We start from the raw sequence: 25,168 nt of genomic DNA, 5'->3' as shown, positions 1-25,168 counted from the left end.
TTCCGGAAGCTGTGAAACAGCTTGAAATAATATTTCATCGATAATGCAGCGAAACTGTATAAAAATTATTCAACAGTTACGAAAGGGTTGAGAAAGCGCCTTCCGAAGATGTTACTAGGCTATTGGTCGTATAACTGTAGAGAAAGAGCAATGATTGGTATGAATAAGAGCTGCCAACACAGCTTAAAATAGCTGAGTAGATTCGCCAGTTTTGTTGGTAAAAGGATCGCATAGAAGCTTTCGTTCGTATGTACAGCGCCTTTACTCAGCATAAAGCCGTAAAAAGAGAGCTTAGAGAATGTTTACATTTGCACTAAATGTTAGTTGGGCTGTCAGGGAAACTCACTTTTCATGGGCGAAACAGCACTCGTAGTGTTGTACTTTAAATGGAAGTTTACAGTCAAATACTCCGAAAATCGATGCATTGCTTGAGTTCAGATCATTTTGACCAAGAAACATTTTCCAATGCCAAAACAAAAGTTGTGGAGATTTTGAAGATATTTTTTTTAGAATATAATGTGCTTAATGAAGAAAAAAAGAAGAACCTATCAAATTCTAAAAAAAAATATACAATAATAGGATATCGTGAAAGAGGAAAAACAAATAAATCAGAACATAACTATATAATTAATTGCATTAAAATATAAATATTGGTAACACTAGAACGGCGCTAATGATTTTTTTTCGGAGAAGAAGGAGAATGTGGGGTGTGTATGTTTAATACCTTTCCCCTTACATGCGTATGTTTAATACCTTTCCCCTTACTGGCTGACAGCTGAGACGGTAATGCATGCGTATGCTATGATCGCAATATTATGTCGTTTTCGTTTTTGAACCTGGGTTAGTGCTAACCTGACTCCAGAATAAAAAAACGTTTTCAGGTTCATCTGTCAAAGGGTATGTTGGTGTGCGTGCCATCACGCGGTGTTGTCTTGCGAGCAGTCAAACGTTGTTTCGCTCTACTATTTTTTTTTTTTCAACCTGTGTGTTTGCCGCAGAATAATACAACGGAATTTTTTTTTCACGTATCCTTGTCGAAAACAAATCGCAGATTGAGCAAATCTCTCAACAATAATTTCAGTTGCAGAGCCGTAGCGTGGCCTTATGGTGCCCTTGGCAAACCTCAATTTCAGCGCCCCTTTGTCAAGGCTTATAGGTCAAACTTCATTAAAAATAATTTTAGAAAAATTTTGAGCGATTTCTACATGGAAATCATCAAAACTGTCATGAATAGTTAAAAAGTTGTCTTAAGGCTCAAAAATCCATCATACAATCATTAACAATGATCAAACCAGTTTTTTCTTTCAAATTTAAAGCAATCCTCATGAAAATCTATGATTGCATTACGGATAGCAAGTGCAATGCAATGATAGATTTTCATGAAGATTGCTTTGATTGTGAGCAAATAAAAACCAGTTTTGAAAATTTGTAGAATGATGATTTTTTTTCCTGTTTAGTTTAGATCACATTGAATTTTTCGCTAAACCCCTGCATGAAAGTATGTATATTCTTTTCTTTGTTTTGTTGTGTGTTGAGAACTGCCTGAAACTATTGATGTTATCTGAAACATGATTGAAAAATTCCAAAGAAATTCACAAATCATATGGCTTGAAGGAAATTTACAGAATCTACTAGATGTTTAAAAAAATATGAAAAAGTTTAAAAGTTATGAGAAATGTGTTATATATTCTTAAAGTATGTATGTTCATAAAATGGTCTGAGCTCACACCATTCTTTCAGAATAATGTAAAAGACCGATTACGATAAAGGGAGAGCTCTGCTCAAAATAATGTTCTTTGTTTTGTGAGAATCTTGTTCAATTTTCTTTCGGAATCGTGCTCAGAGTTTCGGGTATCCTGCTCAAGATAACGTGAGATTCATGTTTAGTATTGAATAAGAAGTTTTTTTTAGGATCCAGCCTTGGATTCAGTGAGATTGTGTTCTACGAATTTAGTCATTATTCTGCAACCCTTATCAAGGTTTAGTAGAATTTAAATTTTGCGTATCAACTTCTCAAAGAGTCGTAAGTGGGAAAGCATTTTTTGTAATTTTAAAAAATAAATCGAGTGATCGGAACATATAGTACAGCTTCTAGCGTACATACAAATCTGAATAAAAAAATATTGATCCTTCTCATTAACAAACCTAATTTATGTGTAATTATTTGAAGTAAAAACTTAAAAAATACAATGAATGAACAATATCTGTTTAAACGCTTTTGCCTATTCTGTTAGAAGCCTTTCAGAAATCGTTTTATATTTTTCTTTAGTATGGCAAATAATTCTTTGAAAACTATTATTAATATAAGCCCAAAATATATGTACATCTACAAAACAATTACCAAGTGATTCACGCATTTTGGCGCCCCCTTGGCGGGTGCCAACCTGGCCAACCGCACGCTACGGCACTGTTCAGTTGTTGGTTATTTCAGGCGGAAGTTTCGTCGAAACTGAATTACAATGATTTTGTACTCAATGTGTATATATCAGGCTCACTCAACCCTTTTGAACCGCGGGCCAAATCACAGAAACAATTTTGTACGGCGGTCCTATTTATTTTTTATGCACAGACATTTGCGTAAAATCTAACAAAAGTCAGTAAATGGTGCATTTTTTCTAGAAATCGCACAAAATGCTGATAAGCATCCTGCTGGATGTCGTAAGAATGCCTTCCAACATAGTTAAATAACCTTGCCCAGGATTTTTTGAAAATCCTTACCCAATTCTTATGAAAAATATCTCCATAGTAAGGTCGTCAGGTATTGACATCGAACTTCCATGTATCCTATATATTGGATATGGAAAACGTTCAGCATCTAGTTAAGATTTCGTAATTATAATGCAAATATCATCATAGTTCCATCACTAAAAATGATTAGTGTTTGCTTTATGATAATGAAATCCTAGGTAGATGCGTTTTCGAAAAAAAATAATACATGCAAGTGGATACATGTAGTAGAAGAAAAAAAGCAATAGAAATTCTGAAGATATTCCAAATTCCGTGTATTCACCCTTATTCTTGTTTACGGCCAATCAAACTTTCGATCGAATCCTATTCGTTCGAATCTACGGCCCACTTGATTTTGCAGTTTACGGGAATGCAAAACGGTTTTCGATCGAAAGAACATTCGAACGCTTGTTAGGAGTGATTATTCGAAAATCTCTCATAGGATACTGTGCGAATCATGTTCTGGCATCCTGCTCAAAATTTTCCTAGAATTCCTACATATCCTATAAATAATGTTTCTAGAAATCCTTCAAACCTCTCCTACATAATTTTGAAATCCTGTCTTGAAATCTTCGATAATGTTGTCCACCATCATCAAAGAGTTTTTCTCATAATTTTCTTAAAGAGATTCCGTAAGAATCTGTCTAAGATTATGTGAGAATCCCACCCAGGATTATATTTAAACTATGCCCAGGAGGTTAGAAAATATCATCTAGATTTCATTGTTAAACCTATTTGAGAATTGTGAACAAGCTTTTATAAAGAATCTGCCAAATTGTTGACATAATCCTTCCAAGCATTCCAGAACATTTGGCCATGATTCAATGAAATTGTTTTCAAAAATTACACTATTTCTCAAAAACTTTTGTTCAGCCTCAAAAGGCATTTAGTTTTGTCTACCCAATAGAGAAGAAAACGAAATAAATTGCTCTTATATTGTAAGATTAATATTATTACATAAAAACTTTTCAAATCATGAACGTGATGTTCTCACGTTAGACCTATGTGTAGTACAATTTTCGCCATTATTCGTAGTCTCAAAATAAGTGCTTAAAATTAAGCTGCAAAAATAAATCTTAAAATTTGATGTTTATTTGAGTAGTTTACAAATGAAATATTTAGCCTTGATATGTGCTAACTCCAATTTGTTATAATTCTCAACGGACCAAGAAAAATAATCATCAAACTCTTTGCGGGCCGCATAAAATGGGCTGAATATGGCCCGCGGCCGTACGTTGAACAGCCCTTGATAAATAAATGAATGCATATAGGTACTACCTCTTCATCCGTTTAGTTCTCCCTCATGTCGTTCATAAATTTATCCACAGGCTTTTGTTTAAATATTGTTATTTTCCGAAATAACTGATAAAAACAAATCTTCGAAATCCGAGTCAGAATCTGATTCAGATTTCTAATCGCAGAAGCAGCGAAACCTGTTTCGTAACCGCAATCGAAAACTGTTTTTGTTGTTACAAATATGACAGTTCGATTGCAATTGTATTGGTGAACCCAGTCATGAAACCGTGATTTATCACAGTGTGAACCCATCGGATTTGGGGTTGGAACTAGTGCGAAACTAGGTCCAACCTGTGCGAATAAAAAAACGTTTTGACAGCACTTAGGTTGGAACTAGTGCGAACCTAGGTTGGAACTGAACAAAAACGAATTCGACATTAGTGTGTGCGTGATGTGGCCGTCAGTCTTCCAATCGCCTCAAGTCAGTCAGTGTTAGATTTCCGGTGAAGTAAGTCACATTCCGGGTGATTCTTCCACACTGTTATAAAATGGCTGACAGTCGCCCAATTTGGGATTGTCGAGTATTTACAACCATCATCGATATAAATTTACCCACTATGCGCCAAAAATAGCCGATTGAACTTAGCTTGGATCAGCACTAAACAGCAGCTGCATAATACGCTTGTTCAGTTGTTGATTAGCGTACCATGTGTTGTTTAGGAATTGTCGAATAGAAGTTCAAACATGATCAATATTCAGATATGAGAGGTTTATATAAATTCATCAATTATAGGATGGGGCACGTTATATCATGATAATTGTGTACACTGCCTAGGAATATAAATTCTGGATTTTATTTATTTTTACACCAGCCGTATAAAAGCTGAACTAAATGTTTGTAAAACATTTTCAAAGCTGAAAAATAAAGTTGGCATTCAACGACATGCTTCTTCAAATTTGTGTAAAAAATGCCTGAACAAAAGTTGACCATACAAATTATTAAAATGTTATTAAATTTATTCTTTCGGAAGAGAATCATTCTTCCAAAAAAAGTTCACTCCCCCTACTCTATTTTCTCCTTTCAACGTTTTGTCGTTGGTTTTGTCAACCGACCCAAAAACTTTGAAAGGACAACCCGTCGAAAGCAATTAATTTTTAACTTCAAAAAGTTAATTTGCAGATTTTTGTTTTACATTATGTTCGATAAAAAATGCTATAAATATCGTTTGGAAAAAAATCATTCTTTCAAAAAAGTTCGTTCACTACCTGTTCTCTCCTTTCGACGTTTTGTCACCCAATGCTTCCGGGCAACCTATAGGATTTCCTTCTAGAAGTGTTGATTCCATTTATTCGTCAAGTAATACTAATATCCCCTAAAATCCTCTAGGGATTCTTCAAGGAATTCTTTCACAGTATGTTTCAGCCATCATAAAAATTCTTAAAATTCCTATAATCATCTATCTAGTAAATTCCCCAGAGATTTTTCCACATTTATCATCAGGGTTTGCTGCAAGAATTTCACCAGTAATGCCAGTATTCAATGATTGTTCCAGTGATTCCTCTAACGATTTTTAATGAAACTCCTCCAATGATTCTGCCGGTGATTGTTTTTAATCAATTTTCATCTTAGAAATTCTTGATGCATTAACTGAAGTATTTGCTAGAGGTTTTTTTTACAATAGCCTTTTGAAGTGTTGCTGAAGAAATCATTTGAAAACATCCTTGAAAAAATTGTAGTAGAATCTTAAAATCCCTGGAGTGTGATATAAGCACCGGTTTTGGTCATAGCGCTTATTGTGGATATAATGGATGATGCCCTCCATTCACCAAATGACCTTGTGCAATTTATTAGTGATCACTAACAAAAAATCATCAGAATTCCTGGAATAAGTCTCGGAAGAATGCTATAATTTATGGATCATCGTGTTAGGAATTTCTCCAGCATTTCACCCAAAGATTACTCCTGCAATTCTTGCAAACATGATTCAATGAGTTTCTCAAAAATCTCTATGAGAGAAAGTTTTTTACACAGAGATTCAATTGATTTTTTTTTCAATTATCTTGGCAATTTTTGTAGGAAATTTTTAAAACATCCTCAAGAGCCCAGCAGTTCTTTCAGAGATCATTGTAAATCTTTGTAGACTTAGCGAAAAAGAACTAATTTGTTCCGGTCTCGGTGTCAGAACTGATAGAGTTTATTGCTCTCTTCAATATCACAACGATATAGGGGTTTGTTGCGAAATATATAGATGTTTATTTGAGACTAAACTAATCTGGCTATTGTATAGGCTTATGTGAAATACTCATGGTCTAGCAAAATTCTACCTGCGCTCGTTGGCGTAATCGTTCGGTACAAAGCTAGAGAAAGGTAATCGTTACCAGTATGAAGGAAAGGGATCACTAGCTAAGCTAATATAGTACCACATTAGGGTGGTTTAATTCCCTTGGCTTTCAATTCAATTATCAACAACTTCCCTGAGAACGTCTTAATGAATTACTGGAGGAATTCCTGAAGGAATCTTAGGAGGAATCTCTGGAGCAATTACTGAAGGTTCCTTAGAGAAATTCCTAGTTGAAAGTTATTTTTTAGGAAATCCTAAAAAAATCTCAGGAGGTTTTTCTGGAGAAGTTCTACACACTTAGATTTTTTTCACAAGCTCGGCTGTGCGAATCTCGGTTTTCCAATTTTAACCGAGACTTAGCTAACAAACTGTTCGGTTGCTTGACAACGAAACACAATTTACTGATACTCGACTCTTAGTTCCTGAGATCCCAGGAAATTTGTGCGGCTGTGCGGATCTCGGTTAAAATTAGCCGAGATTCGGCGTTCTAAATTATGTGTGTAAGTTGACTTTTAGAATATGTTTAAAACGGGAATCTTGGAGGATCTTGGAGAAGAAAAACAAAATTTATTTGTTCCTTTTTTCATCGAGGCACTCAGTAGCTGTACACTGAGCCAAAAAAAATACTTAGATTTTTTTATAAATCGTGACTTATGAATCAGTGGAATTATGGTTTCATAAATCACTTAATTATTTCGGAAATGAGTTCGTAAGTTTTATAAGTGAGATTAATAATCAATACTTAAGTATCATGATTTGAAACAATTTTCACATTAATCACTAATACAATTGCTCCGGTATCAATGTTGGGCACAAGTTCAGCATATTCCGATCACATGTTTATTTAAACATCTCTAGTTTTGAACGTGTTTGAAATAAGGGGTACATAACTATATTATCGATTATTGAAGTAACGAGATTTTCATATCGTTGATGAAAGAAGTTCATTGAATGACCTAAAACTAAAAAATATAATGACTTGAACTGTTACTGAAAGTTAGTAATAAAATTATTCCCAAATATAAGTCAAACAGGTTTCAACAGTAGTCATTGTGGCGCCAAATTATAAAGACATTTTTTTATAAACACAATTTACACCGTCTTCAGCACATACGCTGTACAGACTGAACGATCGCTATTGACAATTCGAGTGACAAGTTAATTTGAACTTATTCTTCTAAAAGTATGTTAAAAGTAGATAATCGTTTTTCAAAATTTGGAATACTTAAGTTTTTGAGAAAAACTAAACACAGTAACGGTATTTCTGATTTATATCTTCTGAAACTGCGTCATAAACTCGTGAAATATTATAAAATCATAAAAATCTTGTTTATCTCAAGAATCTGTGATCACAGCTAAATGTTCGACAAACCAATCGTACCGTCTGTAAAGACGTTGCACGAACACCGACGTCATCATGTCAAATTGAAGCTTTGACGTCCCATGAACTTCCGATGCAGATGGGTGGAAAGTCAAAATGCGTGAATTTACGCAGCGTCGGTGCCATAGTGATCTATCAAATGCGCGCTCTTGAGTTGTTTCTATATATTTCACTATCGTTTCCAACTATCTCTACCTGTTTTCTTTAGCAAATTCACCAAGGATTCTTTAATTATTCCTCAACCAATTTCTCCAGAAATATCTTCATAGAATCCATCAGCAATTTCACCTGTGGTTCAAAAAATCCATCCATGGATTGTACCTGGATTTGTACTACAGGGATTCCATCAGGAATTTTACCAGGAATTTCTCCAGGTAATCCTCTTGTAATATCTTTAGGAATTCTTCCAAAACTCCTTCATGATTCCACCAGGTGTTTTTCCAGAAATTTAATCAATATTTTGTCCAGTGATTTAATAAGAAATTCCTGTAAAAATTCTTTTATAAATTCCTTCCGAAAGTTCACCTGGAATTCCTCATGAGATTCTATCAGGAGTTCCTCAGTGATTCCTCTGAGAATCAGGAGTTCTTCTTCTTCTTGGCGTTACGTCCTCACTGGGACAGAGCCTGCTTGTCAACTTAAAGTTCAATGGGCATTTCCACAGTTTTTAACTGAGAGCTTTCTTTGCCAAAGTTACCATTTTCGCATTCATATATCGTGTGGCAGGTACGATGATGCTCTATGCCCAGGGAAATCAAGGAAATTTCCATTACGAAGAGATCCTGGACCGACCAGAAATTTTAAACCAGAAACCTTCAGCATGGTTTTGCTTTGTAGCCGCGGACTCTGATGACTCGTCTAAGGTAGGCCTCTAGAATCAGGAGTTATTCTAGGGAATTAAACACGATTTCATCCAGGCATTCCATCAGGAGAGCTTCTAAAGATTCAATCATAAATTTTACGAAGGTTTTATTCAGCAGTTACTTCAGGGTTTTTATCAGGACTAGCTGTAGGGATTCCATCGGAAGTTCCTATAGGAATTCTATCAATAATTCTTCTGGGGGTTTCATCAGATGTTCGTCTAAGGATTCCATCAGGAATTCTTCAGGGATTCCATCTGGAATTCCTCCAGAGATTCGATCAGGAGTTCTTTCAGGGATTGCACCTGGAACTCAACTAGGGATTTCATCAGAAGTTTCTCCTAGGATTCTATCAGGAGATATTTCAGACATTCCACCTGGAATTACTTCATGGACTCTGTCCGTCGTTGCTCTAGGGATTCCATCAGGAGTTCTTTCCGGGATTTCAACAGAAATTCCTCCAATGATTCCATCCAGAGTTTCTTGAAGAATATCTTTACAAATTCTTCGAAGGATTCCTTCAGGGAGGGATTCTTTCGGGAGTACCTTTAGGGCTTCTGGAGATTTCATCAGGTGTTCCTCCAGGGATTCCATCAAGAGTTCCTTCTGAAATTTCACCTGGAATTCTTCAAAAGATTAAATCAGTTATTCCTCGAGGAATCCCATCAATGTTTCTTCTAGAAATATTATCAGGAGTTCCTCTACAGATTCTATCAGGAGTTCTAACCGGAAACTTATCAGGCATTCTTCCAGGGATTTTATCAGGAGTTTCTAAAAGGATTCCATCAGGAGTCCCTTCAATGGACGAATTCCATCCAGAATGAGTCGAAAAAAATAAAAATCGTGCTCGATTGTCTTTGATTTGGATTAAATTTTGCACATGCTTTTGGTATTGCGACTTTTGCACCCATTTAGACTCACCCCAAATTTCTCGAGTCGAATCTCGCATACAATTTCGCAGCGCAAATGTATACAAGCAAGGTCTGTCATAAGATAGGTTGTTTCAGCTTTTTGACAGTTGACCAGTTGGCCTACCTAGTTAAACAGATCTTGCTGTGCGCGATTGTGTGATTTGTGCGCAATAAATCGTACTGTGATAATCGTTGAGTCTAATCGGGGGAAAATGTCGCAGCGAAATCATGCTTAGAGGGATGTCAAAATTATCACAGAAATCTAAACACTCGTGCAAGACCCAATATGGTAGAATAAGAGTTTTCCATAGAAAAAAATATCATTTTGACTCAAGTATAAGAAACTGTTGATTTTAGAGAAAAATGTTCGAAAATGAGAATCGTTTAGAAAAACTTTTTTATTAAAAATTTCTCCATCATGAAACTTTGTTCCAAACATCTGTTTACTATCAAGATTCTATGGTAAAAAATTAAAAAAAAATAAAAATGGGTTTTATTTTTGATTTTTTTATGAAAATAAATAAAATATTTTTTCAGTGTATATTTTTTTCTTATAGTCCAAACGGTTCAGTACAACTTCTTCATAGAACATTTTTCTCTAAAATCAATAGTTTGGGAGTTAGAATTTTTCAAATAAGTTTCATGCAAAAAAAAATATAGGCCATTTTCAAAAGTTATACTTGAGTCAAAATGATCAATTTTTCTATGGAAAACACTTATTCTACCATACCAAAAACATGTGCAAAATTTAATCCAAATCGAAGATGGTCGAGTTCTGTGACTGACGATTTGACATGGAATCCGTCAGTGATTAGGAATTCCTTCAAGAATATATATAGATAGGAGTTCTTCTATTTGGAATACCTTTAAAGCTTCCATTAGAGTTCTTCTTGGGATTGTATCAGGAGTTCCTAGAGTTCTTTCAGAGATTTCACTTGAATTGCCTCCAAAGATTCAATCAGGATTTCCTCCAGAGATCATATCAGGAATTCCTTGAGGAATTTCACCAAGACTCCTTCTAGGGATATCATAAGAAATTCTTCTAGGGATTCTTACAGGAGTTCCATCAGAAATTCCTCCAGGGATTCCATCAGGAGTTCAACGTTAGCAACTGGAACTTCTCCAGGGATTCCATCAGAAATACCTCTAGCAATTCCATTAGAAGTTTCTTCAGCGATTCCATCAGCAGTTCGTTCAGAGATGCCACCCTGAATTCCTTCCAGAGATTCTATCAGGGGTTTCACTAGAGATTCCATCACTAATTGTTCTATGAATTTCATCATAAATTCCTCCATTGATTCCATCCTCCTTCAACAATATATTTAGAATTTCCTCCAAGGATATCATCAGGAGTTCCTCCAGGGTTGCCATAACACTGACACTGAAGAAGACTGCAAGTGGTAGTCGAAATACGCGTATCTGTCAAAGATAAGCATTTAGGAGCGGAATTAAAAGGTTCACGGTACTCCATCTACTTTTAAGTTTCTCTTTTGAGATTCTGCTTCTGATTCGAACATAAATAAGAGATGCCATAAAGAGTTTCTTCAGAGATTTCACCCGATATTCTTCAAGAGATTCTATCAGGAGTTCCTCTATAGAAACTATCATGAGTTCCTTCAGGAAACTTATCAGAAATTCCTCCAGAAATTTCATGAGAAGTTCATTTAGAGATTTCATCGGGACTCTATCAGGAGTTCCTCCAACAATATCTTTATTTTCCTCCAAGGATTCCATCAGAAGTTCCCCCAGGGACTCTATCAGGAATTCCAACAGGGATTCTTTTACAAGTACTTTCTTCTGAGGATTTCATCAGGAGTTCCTCCAGAAATTCCACCAAGAGTTCCTTTAGAGATTCCAGCTAGCATTTCTTCCGAGATTCTATTAGGACTTCCTCCAGAGTGTATTATATCAGTAGGTCACCTTAGAATTCCATCAGGATCTTCTAGGGATATCATAAGGAATTTCTATAGGCATTCTATCAGGAGTTCCATCAGGAATTTTATCAGGAATTCCTCCAGGGATTCCATCAGGATTTCCTATAGTGATTCCAAAGAGAATTCTGCAAGGGATTTCATCAGGAGTTCCTCCAAAGATTTCATCAGTTCCTGCAAGAATATCTTTAGGATTTCCTACAGGGGTTCCATCAGGAGTTCCTCCGGATTCCGTTAGGAATTCCTTCAGGAATCATCATTAAATTCTTCAGAAATTTCAACAGAAGTTCCCTTAGAGATTCCATCAGGAGTTCCTCTAGAGATTGTATCAAAAGGGATCCTCGAGTGATTGCGTCAGAAATTTCTTCTAGGGATAACATCAGGATCTCTTCTGGGAATTACATCAGGAGTTCTTCTGGAGATTTCAAGAAGAGTTCCGTCAGGGGTTTCATAAGCATTTTCTTTAGACCACCTGGTATTCCTCCTGAGATTCTATCAAGAGTTTCTATAGGGATTCCATCAAGAGTTCCCCTGAGTCTTTCAATAGGAGTTCCCAAGGATTTCCATCAGGAGTTCTTATAAGTATTTTATCAGGAGTTCCAATAGGGATTCAATTAGGAATCCCTACAGGGCAAAACAACAGAAGTCGTTTTTGGCATTTTATTACGAGTTCCCAAGTGATTCCATAAGAAGTTCTTCTAAGGACTTCATCAGGAGTTCCTCTCGGGTTTCCATTAGGAGTTCCTTCAGAGATTCCACCTGGAATTTCTACAGGAATTCTATCAAGAGTTTCTCTAATGATTCTATCAGGAATTACTCCAGGGATTTCATCATAAGTTTTTTCAAGAATTCCATCTGAAGGAGTTCTTCAATAGATTCCATTGGGAATTTCTGCAGGGATTCCATCGGAAGTTCGTTCACGGATTCCATTAGAAAAACTTTTAAGACTTCAGGGATTCTATCAGGAATTCTTCTAAAGGTTCCTTCAGGAATCCCTCTCGGGTTATTCTGGGTTAATTTATTATGAATTCTTTTCGGAATTTGTTAGGAGATACTACCCAAACTTCTAGAGAATACTTCAAGAGATTCATCCAAGAACTATTCAAGGTAGTCCTCCTGGAATTTCTTAGGGATTCCTCGCGGAATTAGTCAAGGGATACCTCCCGAAATTCCTTAAGGAATCAATCCTCAAGAAATTCCTCCAGCAAAATCTCCAACGATTCTCGAAGATTATCAGGATTTTCTCCAGGGATTTTATCAGAAATTTCTTATAAGTTCTCCGGCATTACTCAAGAGATTCCTTCCGAAATTTTTCAAACGATTCCTCGCGGAATTCATCATGGGGCGCATTTCCTTAAGGTATCAATCCCGGAAATCCTTAAGGGATTCCTCCGGATTTTTCAAGAAATTTCTCGTGGAACAACTCCAGGGATTCTTGGGGGTTTTCAGGAACCCTCCAGCGATATTATCAGAAATTTATTAATTATAATAAATTTCTGATACTATTAAGTTTTACCTGTAATTTGGAAATCTACCTGTATATCATCCAGTGACTCTCTCAGGAATTCCTCCTAGGGTATAAAACAGGAATTCCTCTGGGAGGTTCCTTCGTGGATGCCACCAAGATGAACTCCAATTATCCAATAACGAATTTCCTATGCGATTTGACCACAATTTCCTATAAAGATTCCACTAGTAATTCCTTCAGATAGTTCAACTGTATTTTCCCTAATTATATCACCTGTAATTTTTCGCGGGAGAAATTTTTTAAGGAATTTCACAAGGAGTTCTTCTTTCGTTATCACTGGGAACATCACCAGAGTTTCGTTAGAATTACCACCAGAAAAATCTACCAGAGTTTCGCCAGAAGTTCAACTATAAAATACTTCAAAAGTGTTACTAGGATTGTGCTTCGGGATTATCATAAATGCCTCCAGGGAGTTAATTGATATTTAAAGTAGATCTAAAAGATTTTTTTTTTTCATTTCTGAAAAACATCCATGGAGATGTACTTTTAGAAATTCTTGGAGGTATCACAAAAGAAATCAATAGATTAATTCCTAGAGAGTTTCCTGGAGAGATTCCTTAATATATTTCTGGAAGAACTTTTAAAGAAATCCCTGAAGGAGTTTCTGAAAGATTCTCTAAGGTAATTCCTGGTAGATTCCTTGGAAAAAATCCTGGATGGAATTGATGGATAAATTCTTTTAAGAGTCCTCGGAGAAATTTATATTAGATTATTGAAGTAATTCCTGCAGAAATCCCTGGACGAATGCCTCGTAGGGTCCCTTCAGAGATACAAGGAAGAATCTTTGGAGGAAACATTGGTGGAGTTTATAGAAGAATTTATTGAAGATTCTCTAGTAGAGGAATACCGGAGGATAACCTGGGGGATCCTCTCAAAAAATTACAAGTGGAATCTCTAAAGGAATTCCTGCTGATCAAGTTTTGATGATTGTTTTTTTTTTGCAGTATTTCTCTTGAAATCTTTGAAGGCTTTCTGATGAAATTCTTGGAGGAATTGTTGGTGGAATCCCTGGAGGAGCTTGATGAATCCTTGGATAAATTGTGAGTAGTATCTGTATTGAAATGCTTGAAGTTCCGCTGGAGGAATTCTTAAAATTTCTAAAGGAATTATTGACAAAATTCGTGGTAGAATCCCAGGAAGAGCTTTTGGTGGAATCCTTAGTACAGCTTATGGATTCCTGGAAAAACTTCAGACTACACTTTTTTAATATTAAATTTAAAGCAGGGATTATTAGAGTATGTTTAAATCTACTAATTGAACTTTAACACTTCATTTTTTTGCAAAAAATAAAATACTAAAAGTGCTCGACACTTAAGAAGTCTGTAAGTCGCAGACGAAATAGGCCTATCTGTCAAGATAAGCAACACATATTAGAGTTTAAAGGTATTTGCTCGCCTTACTAGTGATTTTAGTATTTTATTTCTTTGCAAACAGTGAAGTGTTAAAGTTCAATTAGTAGTTTTAAAACTTCAAAGTAGAATAACTAGAGGAAACGACTAAAATATTCTGAATAGAATGTTTGAAAAAAAAAAAACCCATGGCCATTCCCATATCAATGACTGCTCAGAATATTTCCCGAAAGAGACCCGTCATGATTTCTGAGTTTTGCCGGAATATTTCGTATGAATTATAACTGGAATTCCTCTTAAATATGTATTTCTTCCGGTACTTAAATGTTGAAAGTTCTTCTCTTCCTTACTGCGATTATTGCCAGAAAATCGCGAAAAGATTCTCCCCCACAGCCACAGCATTCGAAAAAATAACAATCACATATTCACTAGACTCTCGGCAAGTCTGTAGACTTATAAAAACATGCAAAGAAATATTGTGTTGCTGCAACCAACCTTGACAGTTGGTCAAACGGTTGTATCAAAATAAGTCGGTTTGACCAATTTGGGGGCGGAGTCAATGTTGGTCAAACCGCGTCTGAGCTGCATAAATGGAATGCCTTTGTCGGCGTAGCACTTCGGTAGAATGCCGACGCCGAACTTCAGCGAACTTTTGATGGTGATATTTCATTTCTCTTATGAACTTCTGTCTAAAGTTAATCTTAATCTTAATCTAAAGTTAATGCACAATATCATCAGGCAACGGACAACACGAAACACCCAGTAGCCCAACGAATTCTAATTATTTCTTATAGAATCGAAGGAATTCCCGTAATTGAAAATAATAACTGAGGTATTTTGAAGATTTTTTTCTTTAAAATTTTTAGAAGAACAATTTTGAGATTTTTAATTAAATGTTTTACTTAAATGACGATTTAAAGGGTTAACACTGTTGTCACTGGATTGTTTGGAAACTTGCTCAAACAGCCGTTTCATTGTCTGCAATCTTACATCTGGTATAAAGCAATACATAGATGTTCTTGTGCAACCTGTCAGCCATCAAAGTCACACTGTGGACATTCCTATTGTTTCCTCTTGTCGCGATTGTCCAGCGCTCGCCATCAGGTGTCCCGTAATGTCGTTTGTCCGTCGAAACATGTCCCGAATAGCTGCAATCCGTTCGAATCCGGTGGCTTCTAGTAGCCGTGCTGGATCGTCTAGCTCCACCTCTGGACGGCAGCAACATCACCAACGGTTCGAAGATCACCATACGATGTTTGGAACGACGATCGGCGATATCGAGACGGTGGGATTCGAGCGGATCGGAACGACTCATGCTTCGTGGTAGGTGTCTGGCTTTTTTTTGTCTTGGACGGAGTTTTAGGTTAAATTTTGGGGTCCGTATTGCAGGATACAGCTGATATTTTCTATGATCCTGACGATGACGGGATTCATATTCGCTTATCATGGCTGTTACAGTGGAAACGAATGTCCAGGGTACTACATGGTGCTGTATCTGAGGGCCCTGTTCTGGTTGGCCACCTACGTAAGATTGCTAAACCATCCATCGTGACGGAGATTTCTGTAACAAGTTCTTCAATCAATTCTAGGTCATTCATCTCTACATGAAGAGCAAACACAATCGATTGAAGCTCTTGGGGTATCACAAATTTCTTCGCATAACTCATAGGCAGAAGAAGGCCCCGCTTCAATTGGTGTCGCTGTCGAATCTGCTGATTCTGACGATCCACACTATCATCCTGGAGCTCTACGGGACCAATTTCATCAACGACTGCTACGTGAAAGGCCTGTCGTTGACCTTGTTTCTCAGTATTTGGTGTCTCGTCGAATGTATGATTCTGACCTACATTCATGTTACGTATTTCGGTGAGTAGAACCCTAGAGAGAAGGATCTTCTGTTGTAACCGTCAACTCACTTCTGTTTAGTCAAAGTACGTGTCTTCAACACAATGCGGAGTCCACCGGACGCCCTGACTTCAGCAGAAATACGTCGCAATGCGCATCACCGGGTGTCCGCCGAGGAATTGATCAACCAGCAGTTTCTGATGATTGTCAAAATGATGGACGACAACCGCCATCTGCAGGACAAAATCCGCGAAGTTCGCGCTGCGGCGCATCTCATCAACAGCGAGTCGACGCATCTCTCGATGGCCGAGCAATCCCTGTTGGGATTCTGAGTGATTCGTTGTTTTCTTATGCTTGTAAAATTGTTTGTTTGACAACAAAAACGTTGGGGTTTCTTTTTGTTTTCTTTCCATATTAAACTTGAGGTTTTTCACGCGTTGTTTGTTTATTCTTTTACACAGACATAAATACATATTGCACTACTACGTAAACAAGACGATTTCCTAGCACTTCTCGGAAAGACGTATGCCGAATGCATTACGGATTTCCGAAAAATGACCTGAAATCGACAAACCCTTACATTAACCTAAGCTTGTTCAACAACACAAAGATCTGATTGTTCACACACCGAAAGTGTCGCCTAACATTCCTTGATAAAGCTTAAACCTCATCTGTCTTCTAGGCATCAGCAGTGAAGCTTTCCAGTCCTTCGCTGTCGCAGAACTTTGAACTGATTTTCCCATACGAATCCATCGAGTAGTTGCTGAGTTTGCTTCCGCTCAAACTTCGATGCTTATCGCTCAAACCATGAGCGTGATCTTGATGCTGATGTCCACCAGTGGATGCCCTCCCACACCCGGACGATTCTCGCTTCCTTAAGCCCTTCTTTGTACCTTTACCGCCACCCTTATCCAGCGTACTCTTTCGGAACAGCGGATCCGAATCCTTATCACCCAGCATGCAACGGTGAGCCACGTGGCCCAATCGAGGTCCCCACTGCGGTGGCCCTTCCAGTAGCAATGGTGCCGCTTTCACTCGCTGTCTCATCAGCTCCATGTTGACGGCGTGCTCCTCCTGTCTCAGCTTCTGCTCTGCTCGGCGTGTCGCCAACCGCAGGTTCAACTCCTCCTGATGGGTTTGACTGTAAGAGAAAATCGGCTGTGTAGTGTTCAGTGATCTTGGTCGGTGATTTCTACTTACTCCAAATTCAGGTTCTGGAAGGCTTGCGATCGCTTGACACCCCAATGAAACTTCGGTGTCTTCTTTATGCTAACACTATCCTCTAGGTTGAGCTCCCGCAACTTCTTCCGACACCACTCAGTGCGGAGGGTAGCCGCTAAGTTGGGTCTGTTGACCGGATAGATGGGCGCGGGATTACTGCTCGGTGGATGAGCGTCTACGGTTGTGCTGTAACTCGAGTTACTCGATGGATATAGCAGCTGCAATGACATCATCTTCAATCCTATTGATCCGACTAATTCATACTCACATAACTTACCTTCGATGACACCTTCGGTTGATGAGACGAAGCCGTGGGTTCCCCAAACACGTGGCCCACGCTTGCAAAATACTCAGAACACTTCTCCTCGACGCTCTTCTTCCGCTTGGCACTTCGCTTCGACTTGCGCTGTTTCCGCTTGCTCTTCTTCGATGAAGCGTCTTCCTCGCTACGAAGTAGCGCGACGTTTTTCCGCTGCTGCTTGTCTCTGCGGGCCATCGCCGGCGGCAGATGGGACTGCTTCATCAACTCCTCGGCCCGGATTCGTTTGGTCATGTTGCGGAAGTACTCATCTTCCCACATCTTGAAGTAGAAGTAATTGCTGAACAGGTTTTTGGGGCATGGCTTCGCCTTGAACGTCGCTGGTTTATGGTCGGATTCGAAACCGGTCGTGAGCAGAGCTGGTGACGACAGACTACGGCTCAGACAGCGGTTGTTCGGGCGATTGAGACGTTCACTGAAGTGAAACGGCTTGATCTGCGATTGAAGCTCGATCTCGGAGTTGAGTTTGGCCAGTTGATTGCGGTATTCCTGATCGGCCATGATGGTGTTGAACAGAGGAATGCGTGAAGTTATCGGGATGGGGTTGGCTTTGATGGTGTTAGGGATGGGCTTGTTGAGAGCTTCTTTCGAAGAAAACGCGTTCTTGCTGGCAATAAGCAGTTCTTGTAGTGTTCGCTCCTCCTCTTCGCGTTGTGTCATTTTGTATGGCTGTGGAACCGTGATTTTGGAGTAGTCTCGAATAGGAGAAGCCGACTTACAGCGAAGGTTTCGTTTGACGTAGCGATCGTAGCGTTCGACGAAATCTGAATTGATGGGCGTGGTACAAGTCGAGGCGTTCTTGGTACTGTCTTCGTGGTCGGAAACGAAGGGTGTACCGGCGCGGAACTTTCTCCGAGAGGCTCTACCCTCGGATTCATTGTCCTCTTTGGTTGTTTCGATACGAACTGATTTGGCAGAACCCTTGCGGGTCCCATTAAGGATTCCGGTTGTTGCAGGCGGAGATTTACTCCAAGAGTGGAATGATTCATTATCTGCGGGTTGTTCAACAGGAGGAACAGAAGGTTTCAGTTGCCTTCCGTTACATCTAGTTTCGTACCCATTAGAGCATGTAAATCTAAGCTCTTGCTGCTTCTTACGTAGAGTGTTGAGTTTGCAATAGAACTCATCGTTCGGTAGATGGTGCAGGTCCTCATAATCCGGAATACTATCATAGAACTTAACCAAGGTTTGGAAGTTATCAGTTTCTTTTCTTAGTTGGTGCGTGATTGAGCAACACTTGGGACGGCGTTGATGACCTGTCCTGGCCAGAGGGCACTTGCTGTTGGCCTTTTTTCGAGTAATCATGTTAAGATTTTCCTGGGCCTGAGGGTCGTCTGGACCTCGATCCAGGCTACACTGCGGAACCAGATAGGACGGATTCGGGTGTTTACTTTTCGGACTCAAAGGCTTCTTTATACACGAATTCGCAAAGACTGACCGTAAATGGCCGGACATCCTGGGGAAGTCTCACAATGTGCGCTTCAGTTTTGGCATTTTACCAGGGTAGATTCCGGAATTTCATACAAAATAAGAACAAAAGAATTTTCCACTGCTGCGATTTGGAAGAAAAAATTGTTTGTATTTACAGTTGTTTCCTAGCAACGGAACGACTATTTTGAAGCAGCAGGAAATCTTCTTGCCCGCCGTGCGATTGCGCCTAAAGGCCGACTTGGCCAGGCTCTCTCGGTTTCTCCCATTGGGGCGGGCAAGAGAGCTTCTGGTGATCTGTTTTTCTTCCAGCTTTTGTTTTTATCTGCTCGTTCGGAACCTGCTCGCCACCAGTTGAGTGAAGTCGGTCGTCGTGAGTGGACGTGTTTTTCGGTAGCTAGTGATCAGCCAGAATTATTGGCAAACAAAAGTGTATAGTGCAGTGTTTTTCTCAGGTGATGTGTGTGTGTATTGGTCGTGCAACTAAACGACCACCTATAACCTCGGGCTGCGGAAGATTAATCGAAAATTTTCACCACAGTTTGGTCATCCATTCATAAACATCCCATTTTTGCGCATATTACACAGAAACGGATGACGAATCGACAGTAGAATAATCGGCGAGAATTACAATCATGAAGTGCTGGCGAAGCAGGCTGGTGGTAAATGTTTTGATACTACTGGCGATAACCCTAGCGACGGTAGTGCGTTGCCAGGATGAACAGCAGGCGACGACGACGGACGTGGCTGATGGAGGAACCGCGGCAGGCGCTGATGATGTGAAGGTAAGGGAGAAATGCATGTAGAGTGAAAGAGTACTCTGTATAATCTTTGTGTTGATTAATCGTATGTAAATCCAAAACCGCTTTGCTAAACAGCTGTGGTACGGTGAATCGCTTTCTTCTTAGAATTCTATGTAATCAGACTTAGGGAATCGTAGTCTATTCTTAGATGTTCTACAGCACATATAAATATCAATCATATCCATCAAGGAAATGTTGGAACAACCTTCAGCGATATGGCTTCAGTTGCGTCTTTGTTTGAAGGCTTCGCCGTTTCCTACGCATATAGGTGAGAGTCAGATCTACAGAAAGGTGTTGTCAGCCTAGCAGTGGTATTATTGTTGGAAGTTGACATCATTGAACTGTATCTGACGATCTTTTCAGTACTGATTAATAATTCATATCAAAGTAGGCATATATGTCTAGGAAAGCGATAGCTAAAGATGTCCGTTAGAATGTTTTCGCATGGAAAAACACAGGGTTGCTTTGATAAGCTAATATTGAACTGTGCGTAAAAGCACTCCAATTCAATCATCAAAAATGAAAGGGTCTATCACGGGTGTGATGATCTCATTACTTGGTTTCTTTGTGATATCGTTTTTCTGTATCTTTTGGGACAACAGCGATCATTTTGTGGCATTTAGCACGTTTGTTCAACTACGTATTGGTTGGTGTAGTCTGTACTTTTTGTGATGGGAACGTGTTTATTGCGCTGCTCACCGTTTGTGCCGTGTGAGTAAACCGTTTTGAGCTGACGAAGTTTAAACAGTTTGAAGACTGTCGTTTATGAATTGCTCAATTGTTGACAATGTTTTACTGGCACCTTTTGAAGGAAGAGACATATGGTTTTGGCTGGAATTTCCAACTAAACAGCTGTGTCATTATTGTATCAAAAATTGCAAGTTGGATCATTGCTCAGAAAACTTTCTCTATCCTCATCGATTTAAGTCAAGGACATATTTCAGATCGGAAGAGAGATAATGTAAAGTAGACCGGTACAGAATATGTAAGATACGCAGTCAAAAATTTGCACATTCAAATGATACAGTCAACTCTCCCTAACTCGGTATAGAAGGGACCATCGAGTTAGGGATGTATCGAATTACAGAACACAAAACCAGTGCAACTGCGATCCATGGGACCATCGAGTTAGCCATGAAAACCAACTTTTACTATGGTTCTCTAACTCGATATCGAGATACGGAATATCGAGTAAGGCAAAGTTAACTGTAGTTTGATTCTACTCATTTGGTATACTGGAACTACATACCTTCATGCAGAGATCGAAGCTTTAAAAATTAGGGTTGGTGAAGAATCCTGATCACGTTAAGGATTCAGACCAAAATGGAGTAGTACTGTTAGATATCATCATCCAAAGCGCTACTTTAGCCGTAGACGCGCTATTATACAGGTATACTCAACGTGGCTGAAGCTGAGCTTGTCATTGATCATTACACCAAGATGCCTAAGGGATCGCTTGGGCTGGTCTTGTGACGGGCCAGTCCTAGTTTCCTAGAATTCATATATACTTCTCTTGGAAAGAGTGACTAGCAGTGATTAAAACACGTCTAGTTAGAATGAACGAACAAACATGAATGAGGTATATTTCCTAATCAAATTACTGACATTAAACATTAGCAACCTACTCTGACCATTTCCGTTTCCACTACAACACTCCTCTTGAACGGCAATAGCCAGTCCTATCATCTTGACCAATTTCTCCAATCTAACGCGCTGCAATGGTTTCGTCAATAAATCCACTACCATGTCTTCAGATGGGCAGTAGAGACACTCTATTTCTTGTTTTTGAATAAGATCTTTTGTAAAGTGGAACTTTGTTGCAATGTGCTTCATTTTCCTCTTTAGTTTCTCTCCTTCTATAACTTTCAGACAACTTTGGTTATCTTCATTAATGACTACTCGCTGTCCATCTACTCTGTCCAGCTCTTGCAGTAGGAGTTTCAACCATACAGCTTCCTGTGCCGCCTCAGCTAATGCGATAAACTCCACCTCCGCTGTTGATAAAGCTACACAAGTTTGTTTGCATGTCCAGCTTACCGTTCCTCCATTCACCTTGAACGCGAACCCACTATGCGATTTCCGGTCATCTCGATTTTCTGCCCAGTCTGCATCCGAATAACCAATGATGGTCCCGGTCTCCCCTTTTTTGCTCAGTCGAAGTCGATAGTTGATTGTCCCCTTGAGATACCGTACTACACGTTTAATCTCGTTCCAGTCCTCTTGCGTTGGACGATTTGTTTTCCTGCACAGGATGGATACAGCTGTCGAAATGTCGGGCCTAGTGTTCACAGCTATGTACAAAACTTTCCCGATTAACTTCTGATATTCGCTGTTGCTTGCTAAAGGGGTTCCGTCGCTTACGTTCTTGACATATCCGGGATCCAAGGGAGTCTTCGAAACTTTGGCATCTATCAAACCGCTTGTTTCGATCACCTCTCGAATGTACTTTCGCTGACTCAAGAAGTAATCACCATGACGATCCTTTTCGACTTCCATTCCAAGGTAATATCGGATATCACCCAGTTCGCTGATGTGAAATGATTTCTTCAGGCTTATGACAAGCGCTTCGATCACCTTCGGATCTTCGCTCACCACAACCTGGTAGTCAACATATACAAGCACGTAACACCATCGGTCTTTGAGCTGCTTCCGGTACAAGCACGGATCGGATAGACATCGCTGAAATTGCTGCCGTTCTAGTTCTTCGTGTAGTTTCTGATTCCACGTTCTAGCCGCTTGCTTCAGACCATACAAGCTCCGACGTAACCGACACACCTTGTTTTCGCTTCCCTTCCGTTCAAATCCACATGGCTGCCGCATATATATCTCCTCCTCAAGTTCGCCATACAGAAATGCGATCTTGATATCATATTGCTTCACAGTCATGTTTTTCTTCGCAGCGACTGCCATTAGCGTCCGAAAAATGGTTTGCTGTCCGACTGGAGCAAATACTTCGTCGTAGTCTGCTCCGTATTGTTGACTATATCCTTGGGCAACGGGCCTTGAATCGTACAATCTCACCGTTGATATGTCGCTTTATTTTTGTACACCCACTTGGTTCCTACAGCCTTCCGTCCTGGAGGGAGATCAACCAATGTCCATGTTTTATTGGTGTGAATCGACTCCATTTCTTCAGCCATCGCTTCTCTCCAGTTTTCGGCGTAAGGCGAAGCCATCGCCTCCCTGTAATTTTTCGGATCATTGTTTCCATCATTTGCTGTCTTCCCACGATTGGAGTTCAAAGCCAAGCACTGGTCAGGATCGAGATCGCTGCCTTTATTATTGAAGCCTTCGAAGTCACTTGATTCGTCTGACTCTTGACCTGGTCTGTCCTGGGAATCAATACTTACGGGAAGACTCTTGCTTGCTAGATGAAAATGCAAGTACTTCTTCGGAACTGTACGCTCCGCCGGGGTAGATTTGAAAAATGTCGCGATGGGAGTTCTGTCACGTCAACTGCGGTGTCTGTAGAGGTATTGCTGATGTCTTCATCTTCAGTGACCTCTTCGTCGGATTCGTGCACAGCTTCCTCAACTTCTAGAACTAAAGGATCACTTGAAACTGTGGTTGGAACGCTTTCGAAGTCCACTGGAATCACCGTTTGTGGCTGTCTGGTTGGTAGAGCACACTTACTTGTGCACTCGTCGATGAAACACACTTCTCGACTCTTCAGGAAGCACTTCGTATTTGGATCGTATACACGGTAGCCTTTCGTCTCCTCCTCAAATCCGGTCAATACACACGGTCTTGATTTCGGATCCCACTTCCGTCGCTTTTGTTTGGGCACTTGCACCATAGCCTTCGTTCCAAATACCCTGACATGGGAGATATCGGGCTTCCTTCCGCTCCAGACCTCTTCTGGAGTCAATCCATGACCGCGAGTGGGAGAGCGGTTAACGAGGTACACCGCCGCTGCCGTTGCCTCCGCCCAGAACGATTTTGGAAGGTTAGCTTCAAATAACATACAGCGTGCCCGCTCAGCAATCGTCCTATTTGCACGCTCCGCCAGACCATTTTGTTCCGGGGTATAATCGTTGGTGGTTTGATATCGTATTCCCATCTGTCTCAAGAAGCTTTGAAATCCTTTATTCATATACTCCTTACCATTATCTGCCCTCAAGACCTTGATCTTCCGACCGCTCTGACGCTCCGCCTGAGCCCTTGAACCGAGCGAGGATCTCTTCTTCAGATTTGGTCCTCAAGAAATACACGAACATCCGGCGGGATCGATCATCAATAAAGGACACATAATAACGGCTTCCTGACGGTGATGGTACCTCCATTGGTCCCGCTACGTCCGAATGGATCACTTCTAGTAGCTCTTCTGCTCTTGATCCGCTCTTGCTGAATGGAATTCGTGTCTGCTTCCCCATTGGACACACGGTACAATCGCCATGGTTCTCATTTGAAATTCGCATTCCACACGCCACACCGTCAGCCAGTTTCTTCACACTGTTGTAGTTGAGATGCCCCATCCGCTTATGCCAAGTTTCTAGCGATGCACAAGCGGAGCTCAACATTACTTTACCAGCTGCTTCCGACTGCGCCAGCTTGAACAAGTCATTCTCGATTATTCCGGTTGCCACTAGCTTACCTTCCATGTTGAAGATTTCACATCCGCTCGATTGGAACACCACCTTGTAGCCTATTTTGACAATCTCAACCACCGACAGAAGGTTTGTGGACAGATCCGGAATGTACTGCACGTCATGAACTGAAATTCCATCGTCCAAATACCACTGGTTCTTGCCCTGACCTTGAATCGTCGACAAAACAGTGCAGAAGGCATCTGCTTTCTTATTGGCTTGATTATCCGGACAAAACTTCGCTATGTGGCCGAACTTGCTGCACTTCCGACACTGTGGACCCTTGGACTGCGACGAATTTTTCTTGTTTTTCACGTTACTATGGAAAACTTCCGGCCTCGGCTTGAATTTTCTATTCGCTACGAACGCTGTTTTTTCACTTGACATTGATTCTTCTTGCAGTAAAATCGTCTTGACGGAATCTCCAGTTATAGCCGCTCCCGAGTTCTTTAGAGCCATAACCATTGGTTGATACCTCTCGGGCACGCCAGCCAGCAGAAGAACCCCTACGAAACGTTCCGGGATCGGAAATCCAATCTCGTTTAATTGGTGGCACGTTGAAATCATCTTGTTGGCGTAGGCTTCCATAGTTCCGCAAGATTCCAGATCGGTCCGAATGAGCTTGTAAAGCAGAGCAACTTCTCGCGTCAGGCCAGTTTCCACGAACGAAATAGTTCTCCGGTTTTAAGAACAGGACAATC

At 39.9% G+C, this 25,168-nt stretch overlaps 3 protein-coding genes across 6 annotated transcripts in view; 2 read left to right on the top strand and 1 right to left on the bottom strand.

Annotated features, from left to right (window-relative positions):
* Positions 1-15,358: 15,358 nt before the first annotated feature.
* Positions 15,359-16,548, top strand: LOC5577588. The gene is made up of 4 exons (XM_001656531.2): positions 15,359-15,588; positions 15,655-15,790; positions 15,855-16,131; positions 16,192-16,548. The coding sequence occupies exons 1-4, from the start codon at positions 15,380-15,382 to the stop codon at positions 16,440-16,442; spliced, it is 873 nt and encodes a 290-aa protein (XP_001656581.2). The 5' UTR covers positions 15,359-15,379; the 3' UTR covers positions 16,443-16,548.
* LOC5577592 (protein FAM161A) lies at positions 16,537-19,320 on the bottom strand. The gene is made up of 3 exons (XM_001656530.2): positions 17,609-19,320; positions 17,311-17,549; positions 16,537-17,251 (listed from the first exon to the last, which is right to left on the bottom strand). The coding sequence occupies exons 1-3, from the start codon at positions 19,103-19,105 to the stop codon at positions 16,789-16,791; spliced, it is 2,199 nt and encodes a 732-aa protein (XP_001656580.2). The 5' UTR covers positions 19,106-19,320; the 3' UTR covers positions 16,537-16,788.
* A 101-nt stretch (positions 19,321-19,421) lies between these two features.
* The window catches only part of LOC23687573, a 46,632-nt gene continuing 40,885 nt past the window's right edge, over positions 19,422-25,168 (top strand). For 2 of the 4 annotated variants that reach the window (XM_021838466.1, XM_021838462.1), the window contains exons 1-2: positions 19,424-19,533; positions 19,620-19,863. In XM_021838466.1, coding sequence (XP_021694158.1) covers positions 19,714-19,863 — 150 coding nt within the window. In that variant the 5' untranslated portion in view covers positions 19,424-19,533; positions 19,620-19,713. Of the gene's footprint in view, positions 19,864-25,168 lie in introns of all 4 variants that reach the window. The other 2 variants (XM_021838464.1, XM_021838463.1) reach the window with 2 other exon arrangements.

Source organism: Aedes aegypti, chromosome 1, assembly GCF_002204515.2.
Source record: "Aedes aegypti strain LVP_AGWG chromosome 1, AaegL5.0 Primary Assembly, whole genome shotgun sequence".
NCBI classification, from domain to species: domain Eukaryota; kingdom Metazoa; phylum Arthropoda; class Insecta; order Diptera; family Culicidae; genus Aedes; species Aedes aegypti.
This window is presented reverse-complemented; position numbering and strand designations above follow the sequence as displayed.

Excerpts from the sequence above, each read along its gene's own strand:
- LOC5577588 (XM_001656531.2), top strand. The coding sequence starts at position 15,380 with ATGTCGTTTGTCCGTCGAAACATGTCCCGAATAGCTGCAATCCGTTCG. Across the intron at positions 15,589-15,654 it reads GGAACGACTCATGCTTCGTG|GATACAGCTGATATTTTCTA; the intron begins GTAGGTGTCTGG and ends TCCGTATTGCAG. Across the intron at positions 16,132-16,191 it reads CATTCATGTTACGTATTTCG|TCAAAGTACGTGTCTTCAAC; the intron begins GTGAGTAGAACC and ends ACTTCTGTTTAG.
- LOC5577592 (XM_001656530.2), bottom strand. The coding sequence starts at position 19,105 with ATGTCCGGCCATTTACGGTCAGTCTTTGCGAATTCGTGTATAAAGAAG. Across the intron at positions 17,550-17,608 it reads AACCGAAGGTGTCATCGAAG|CTGCTATATCCATCGAGTAA; the intron begins GTAAGTTATGTG and ends ATGTCATTGCAG. Across the intron at positions 17,252-17,310 it reads TTCCAGAACCTGAATTTGGA|TCAAACCCATCAGGAGGAGT; the intron begins GTAAGTAGAAAT and ends TTTCTCTTACAG.